The 8,218-nt window shown below is 37.5% G+C and overlaps 1 protein-coding gene across 2 annotated transcripts in view; it reads right to left on the bottom strand.

Annotated features, from left to right (window-relative positions):
* Window positions 1-3,096: 3,096 nt before the first annotated feature.
* The window catches only part of LOC101481361 (uncharacterized), a 37,119-nt gene continuing 31,997 nt past the window's right edge, over window positions 3,097-8,218 (bottom strand). For both annotated transcript variants that reach the window (XM_014407934.3, XM_014407935.3), the window contains exons 5-6: window positions 8,077-8,136; window positions 3,097-7,812 (exon numbers count right to left, since the gene is read on the bottom strand). In XM_014407934.3, the coding sequence (XP_014263420.3) occupies window positions 5,108-7,812; window positions 8,077-8,136 (2,765 nt within the window). In that variant the 3' untranslated portion in view covers window positions 3,097-5,107. The remainder of the gene's footprint in view (window positions 7,813-8,076; window positions 8,137-8,218) is intronic.

Raw genomic sequence — 8,218 nt, 5'->3', positions numbered from 1 at the left:
CTTTAGGTTCATTTTCTGCAGGCGGGTTTCTGACAGAGAACAGGCAGTTTTAGAATACAACATGCAGCATTCTATAGATGGATACTGTCAGGGCTCTGTGTGCGGGCAGGCAGAGATGAGGATCCAAATGCAGGACTCGAACACAGAATTGAAACTCAAAAAACCTCAGCTTTATTGCTGGCAGAAAAACAAACATGGAGTGAGGATGGAACACTGAGACCAAGGACACACAGGCATAATTCTGAGGGTACGACACGACACTGAGCATGGGAAAACACAGGGCTTATATACACAGGGTAGTAACGGGGGAATCGGCAACAGGAGGGAGACACAGCTGGGAGAGATCAGGGCTAACGAGACGGGGGAGCTAAGCTGCACACACTAACATAAGACAAAGACTTTCACAATAAAACAGGAAACATGAATTACAAAACAAGCATGCAGACTTTACACTGAGAGACAGACAGAATGACACATGGAATCTGAACTAAACTAAACGTGAGATATAACTGAGAACAAATCCTTAAGCACGGATAAACAGAAACAAGAAATAATAATCATCATCATCACTACGAGAAGAAAACAATCCATGAAGCAGAAATAAACCAAAACATAATAAACTCAAAATACTGGGTCCAACGGACCCAGAACCGTGACAGATACATAAAAAAATGAAAAATTACATGTACGTGCTAACTTTCTAAACACTTTGTTACATTTATGATAAAGTTGATAAAACACATTTACGTTGGCCTTGGCTCATTAGTTCTTGTCTTTAAATTAACTTTGTATGTGTGTGTTTCAGGTACTGCACTCTCAAAGACTGAATGAACCAGCATTGCAGCCATGGGTCACTGTGAGCATCACAGGGAAGGTTGAAGCCGCCCACTGCACCTGTATGGCCGGAGTCGCAGAGACCTGCAGCCATGTCGCTGCTCTTCTGTTTAATGTAGAAGCAACAGTGTTGATCCGTGGCACAAGGACTGTTACAGATGAACCTGCATACTGGGTTTTGCTGGGTAATATGACCAAGATACAGCCAGAGGTTGGCCATAAGATAGACTTCTCCTCTTCAGCTGCCCAAAAAAAGGCTCTTGATCAAAACATAAACAGACCATCTGTAGTGACAGGGAAAAGGAGGGGTCCTCAAAACAGAAAAATCCCACCTGCTACTTTGGAGGAGTTGTCACTGCTATTGGATACTTTGCTGGAACACAGTAAAGCTGTGGGTTGTGGGAATGACCCATAATGTTTTATCTAGGGGTCTAGATTTATGCCTGTAGTGCACTGCCATGTAAATAATTTGCATTTACTGAATATGTACTGACTGAGTACCACTGTTCAAAAGTTGAATAAAGAAACAAACTAATTTTTGCCTTTTTTTTATTGAAACCACCTTATAGAACATCACATCAGTTACAATGTAGAATCCATGTCATTTATAGTTTACAAATGACAAAATGTTTACACAAAATCATGAGTGTTTACATGACATCACCCACTACTAACATTATTTACTGTATCTTTTGAAAAAATACAGCAATTTTAACAGCACAATACTTAAGAATATTTAACAGGAGCAGGTTTCATTTTTCCCTGGTTTTATTATCACACTGTTCACCAAAACGCAGCAAACCTTCACCATCTTATCCAGGAGGGTCACCTCTTCACCCTCACATGGAAGAAGTAATCTGATTGGCATGGTGGTATGTTTGAAGCTGGTCCCTTGTGTAGCACTGGAACCCAGTCATGATGTTTCATCCATTTCATAGGCTGGTTTGCTGCAATAATGCCAAATAATTAGCAACTCTATAAATAGAGGGTAGTTCTGCAAAATCACTCAGTAGGATGTTTGTTCTAAATTGCTATGAGCTCAGAGCACATAGAAAATAAAACTAATAGGCTATAAAGAGTGATATGAACATATTTAGCACTTACCGGAATGAAAATGTCCGGAGCACCAACAGATATTTGGAGATGGAAGAGAACTGCACGTCAGCTCGTCTCACAGCTGCTATCCAGGCTAGACGCCTTCGTTTGGTAACATCGATACACGAGCTGCCTCATGTTGCTTCCAGGTTGGGAAAGAATGAAAAGATAAACCATTTTCAACCTTATTCTCTTGCCGGTCGTGTGATCGAACATTGCAGCCGACCACACAGCAAATACGAACCATGGCTGGTGTGTGTGACTTCGCTCCCTTTTCACTTGCGCTAGACCCCCAAAATGGCGGATCGGGCCAAAATCCTTTCCACGCCCACCCCCCGTGACATCACGCTCCAAAGCCCTATTTGTTAACATGACGCTTGTTCTTATACATGTGATACATTTATTACCAACCTGAGAGTTTATCCGCTGGTCATTCGACATGACGAATGACTTCTGAAGCCTTAATTCAGCTCAAGACGCTGTAGATTCCCGTCGGTAACACTTTCGGTCCGCTAGTAAAACGTAGCTCTATTAATCTGAGCTCGATTACTCTTGAACTGGAACTGGATGTAAGTCCCAAAAAACTGAATTTTGGAACTGAAACTGAATGGTGAGAAGTGAATCTGAAATTATTCAAAAGCTAAATTTTTAAGGGATAAAATATGGTTTCAAAGCAAATTAATTCATTTTCAAAATATAAAATTCTATTTCAAATTAGGCTAATTCATATTCAGTTTCAGTAAAAGCATTTATTCAAGTTACAATTCAGATTCAATCCGAGCAATTCAAATTCAAGTTTAACTTATTCAAATTCAGTTTCTGATGGCACAGTTTTCTGCTCATAGTTATTGCTTTTTTATGTGTTAACTGGTTGCCCAGTGGTCTGTTGAACAGCCCTGTCAGTTTTCTGTTTAAAGTTTGCAATGAAACCTTTTACTTTACTCAGTTTTCATATGAGGGCTTATGTTACTCCCCTCCTGTCCCCTAGCAGAGGGGGCCGTAACAGTGCATATGTAAAATGTGCATTTTAAGGTATCTACTGTTTTTAAAAAAAAAGAAGCTTTTATTTATAGTAAATCTTGCTTCCATAATAAGAGTCATAACATTTCCAGATTAGTTGGGAAAATATCTCTATAGCACTTAATATAATAAATATATCACATACAATTTATACAAACAAATAGTGATTTATTTTAGAATTGAGTCATTAACGGAATTTATAATGAACTTCTGTAACTTCTGCATACTCAAAAAATAGAAATGTTGTGTGCAACAAATACATTCACTGCAAGTACATATAAAAATATCACAAACACAAACTGTGTTTAAAATTTCCATCATCAAAGAGAAATTTTAAATTTTGCATGCTATTGTGACTGTTAATGGAAATGCATTCTGTTTCTACAGTTATAGTAAAATACAGATGAAAACAAAGGGCTTATACCATAACATCGTTCACCTTCAAAGTGACATGAAATGGAAAACAAAAATAAAAACAAATACAGAAAAAAATGTAACAGTTTTAAAAGGTAACGTCATAATTTGTATAGTCTATAAATGCAAGAGTCTGAATTAACATGGACAAAAAGCTGTATTTTCGCTCGTTGATGACGTGCGACCAACAAATCTGTAGCAACTGTGAGATGCAATCATGTCAGTGTAGATGGAAACTTCTCTCCAATGTTTCCAGAACCTTGTTGAATCTGTGCCAGAAAGACTTAAGGTAGTTCTGAAGACAAAAGGAGGTCCAAAAAGGTACTAGCAAAGTGTACCTAATGAAATAGCCAGCACCATTACAACTCGTTGTAGAGAGCAGCAGAAAATCAATCTGTTGTAATACAATTGTTTTGGTTTTTATTTTACTTACAGTCCACAGTGAAAATATGTCTACATTTGAGATATTTAGATTTTTAAAAAACTTAAAAAAAGAAATGTTCCTAAACAGCTAGCTTTAATAATATTAACAAAAAAGGAAATACATATTTTTGACATTTTAGAGAGGGTATAATGACAGTATCTGTATAAACATATTGAAACTTTGTTTAATGTTGAAGTCTGTGAATTGTTCAAATGCTCTATTGTAGGAATTTTTAGAAACAGATCTTTTTCATTCACTGGTGTCCTTTTAGTAAACATTTTCATTTATTTATTTGATTAGCAGTCAAATCTCTCAATGAATACAGAATAAAGGTCTACCACAAAGCAAGAAAGAACGAGATAAGGCTAATCAAACAAGTATTGGCTGAAGCACATGCTTATTATTTTTGTTCAGGACATCCTTTGTTTTGTAAAGAATAGCAACATTTTTTGAAAAAATTGTTTTCACATGGTTTATATGAGGCTTCCAACTAAGCTTATCATCAATTATAGACTACTTTGTTAAAAAAGTAATTTCCTAAAACAATATGAAAAGGAGCTATTTTGCTGAACAGAAAATATCATAAAACTATCTCCCGTGTAATAAAAGTATTTAGGTTAAAGGCACACTAATAGGAACTTTATAGCACTGTTAGCTTGTCACTGCAAATAAATGGAACAGCATTAATTGCTGAGAAGCTGGATTGGATGGATGAAAGTAATTAATTTGTAGTAATCCTGCTTTATTTACTAACACATATTTACAATTCCAAGATAACTAAATTTAATATTAAAAGTAGGGAAATTTATATTCTGTCAATTATATCTTTGTTATAACAATGCTATGGCAATAAATCTAAGGTTGGATAACCTGTTCATTTACTTTAAAATGGGGCTACATTTCAGCAGCTTTCAGTGCAGGGAATGTGATGGATTAGGGTAGCACCTACCTCAGTGGAAAAATAAGGCTTGCTATCATTGGAAGCAATCTCAATGCTGAGATGGATCAAGGTGAGATTCTGCAACCAGTGGGAATCCATCGCCCCCACAGTCTGGGACCAAATTTGATCTTCCAAGATGACAAGATTTAAGGGGAAGTGAACAGGGTTTTCACCAGTATAAGGTTTAGTGCCAAGAAGCATTGATACAACCAATAAAAAATTATAGTTTCAAACATTATAAGACTGTAGCACCAGACTAAAATATTACAGCAGCTAAATACTGCTGCTCACTCAGCTGCTGAACTGACTGCAGAAACAAGCTGCAGACAGCATTGATTTGAATAGCTGTTAAGGTCACATCATTTTGAACAGGAGCTGACTTAGAGGATCAAACATTTGTTGCTGTACTTCTGTTTCAGTTCATATATCTCTTGTTCATGCTTCTTCTTCAGCTCATCTATCTCACCTTTCAGATGTTTTTCTTTGTGGCTTGAGAGATTTTGTAACAGTTCAAACTCTTTGTTGTAGCTTCCTTCACTCTGTTGCATTTTTCTCTCATGTTTTAACTTTAGTTCTTGTATTTCCTCCATGTGTTTTTCTACTAAAGCTGTAAAGTCTTTGATGTATTTCTGTCTGAACTCATTGAATTCTTCAGCTTGTTTTCTCGCCTCCTCTTCATATTTCTTCTTCATTTCTTCAATTTTTTTCTTATAATCTGCTTCTAATTTTTCTCTCTCATTTTCCTCCTGTTCTCTTCTATTTCGATCTTCTTCTTTTCTTCTGGTTTCATACATTTCTCTTTCCCGTTGGTAGTTTTCTTGGAGTTTTTTAAACCTTTCTTGCTCCTCTATACGTCTCTCTTCATCTTGTCGATGTCGTTTCTCCCACCCTTCCTTTCTTTCCTTGTCCCAGGCCTCTTGTCGCTTTCTCATGTCTTCTCTGTTCTGCTCCAGCTCTCCTTTAAGTTTTTGTTCCCACTCTTGCTGTTTGCATTCTTCTTCTTTTCTTCTTTTCCTATCTTCTTCTTCTCTCATTTCTTCTTCTTTCCTTCTCTGCTTACGTTCCTTTTCAATTTTTTCCTCCATTTCTTCAAGTTGTTTCTTTCTCTCCTGTTCAACTTTCTCTCTCTCCCTTTCTATTCGTATTCTAATGTTTTCCATTTCTTCCTTATGCTTTCTCTGAAGTTCGTGCTCCTTCCTCTTCATCTCTTCTTCCTTCTCCTTCAGGATCTTCTCCACTTCCTTCTGTATTGCTGCCTCTGCCTCTTGGAACATCTGGCTGGTGTAGCAGCTGCCTCCATTCTCCTTAACCATGTTATCAGCCTTTGTCAGCAGCTCTCTGACTTGTGTGCGATCTGTCTGATTGTTGTTATTAAAGACATGATACCGCCTTCCACAATCACATATCAGTTTATGTAAAACATCATCACTTTTTTCTATGTAAGTTTCAATTGTTCTTTTTTTAAGATCATCTCCTCTGGTGAATAAAATGATGATGAAATCTCCTGATTTTTTTCCAAAACACGTCTTGATCATATCCACAGCCTTTTTTTCCTCTTGTGTAAACCGACCGATTTGCAGCACCAGTAAAATCACATGAGGTCCAGGAGCCAACAAGCTGATGCATCTAATGAGTTCTTGTTGAACATAATCATTGGTCAGACTTGTGTCAAACAGACCAGGGGTGTCGACAACAACAACAGGACGTCCATCAACCACTCCTTTTGCTTTCTGACAGAACTTTGTTACTGACCTTGAACTCGTAGTCGACTCAAAGTCTTCGTTACCCAGAATGGTGTTTCCAGTAGCACTTTTTCCACTGCCAGTTTTCCCAATCAGCACCATCCTGAGAGGCTCTCTGCTCTCATTTTCATCTTCATGTACCATCTTAGTACCTTGCTTCAATTGCTGCAGTTCATCTGTAAGCTTAATAACCTTCTTTATCTGAGCTTTGGTGAACATGTCTTTTGTGAAGCATCTTGGTTTTTTGCCTTTAATTATTTCTACATTCTTCAGCAGTTCTGGGATTTGTTCTTTGTCTTTAATGTTGAGAACGACAGATCTCCCTCCAAATCTCTTACAGAGCTCCTTGATATTCTTGTTTTCATTTAGAAAATCAACAACAGCTGAATCTGTAGGATCAGAGTCCACAGTGAACAGAATCATGGTGAAATCATTGACTTGAGAGCTCAATGTGTTCTCTATGGTCTCTAACTCTTGTTTGTCTTCATCAGTGAGGGGAGCCACAGGTAGGACCAGGATAAAGGCATGGACACCCTCAGGATCACAGAGGGAGATACACTTGAGTGATTCCTCCATCACTGTGTCCAGAGGTTTTCCATACAAGGCAGGCAGCTCTACCAGGGAAACCCAACGCCCACACACCTCTCCCTGATGTTTAACACACTCTGATGAGTTGTCAGGTGGACCAAACTTTCTTTGTCCTAGAATAGCATTAACTGCTGATGTCTTTCCAGCTCCTTTTCTACTGCACAGCACTAAGTTCAGGAGAGGTTTGTCAAGTACTGTCACAACATCATCCTCTTCGTTTAATGTGAGAAATCCTCGCCTGTTGTCATTCACTATCTTTTCCATTTTTTTTATCAACTCTTCTCGATCATGTTTTGAAGAATCTTTTCTATCATGACTGACTGTGTGCTGATTTTGTTTGCAATCTCTGATAAGTTTTTGCACAGAGTTGTTCTTTCTCTCCTCTTTGTGTGTGATGATGACCATGGAGTGTTTAAAGGCATTTTCACCTAACAAACTCAGGATGAACTTCAGAGTTTTTCTGTTCTCCTCAGTGAATTCAGAAGACTTCACTAACAGCAGCAGAACATTTGGTCCAGGAGGACAGAGACTCACGCAGACCTTCATCTCTCTTTGTATGTGCTCTACAGAGAGACTGAACAAGTCTGGAGTTTGCACAACAGTCAATTTTTTTTCTCTCCACTCTCCACAAAAGGGTATATATTTTGATAAAAAATCTTTGTGCCATGTAAAATCTTTGTGCCCGGTGATTAAGTTACAAAGTTTTGTCTTCTTGTCCTCACTTTTCCCCAGCAACAAAATCCTAATGTCAGACACTGTGATAAAACAGAAAAAACATATCACAAAAATAATTAATGCTGAATTTATTAGACTTTTTTGTGATATCTTCATAAGTCTTTTTATGAAAAGTATCTTTAAGATATATTCAGTCATCTCTGTAACCAGGCAATTTCTAGCACTAATGGTTTATATGAACAATTGTTTTGTAACCACTTTTTTGGGATTGTTTAAGTTAATCCTGGAGAAGTCACCAAGTACTGTTTGCACCTATATACTTAGCTCTAAGATGATTTACTTACTTCGAGACAGAGTACTTTTCTCAGAAGATGAGCATTCAAGTGACACGTGTTTGTGTAGTCCTGTGAAAACATGACGTAAAATGCAGATTATTGATCTATCTCAAAAGAAGGATTTGTATGCATATTATTGTGAAGATCAGAA

The sequence above is a fragment of the Maylandia zebra genome, linkage group LG22 (genome assembly GCF_041146795.1).
Source record: "Maylandia zebra isolate NMK-2024a linkage group LG22, Mzebra_GT3a, whole genome shotgun sequence".
NCBI lineage: Eukaryota > Metazoa > Chordata > Actinopteri > Cichliformes > Cichlidae > Maylandia > Maylandia zebra.
Note: the sequence above shows the minus strand (reverse complement) of the source record. Positions and strands in the feature narration are given on the sequence as shown.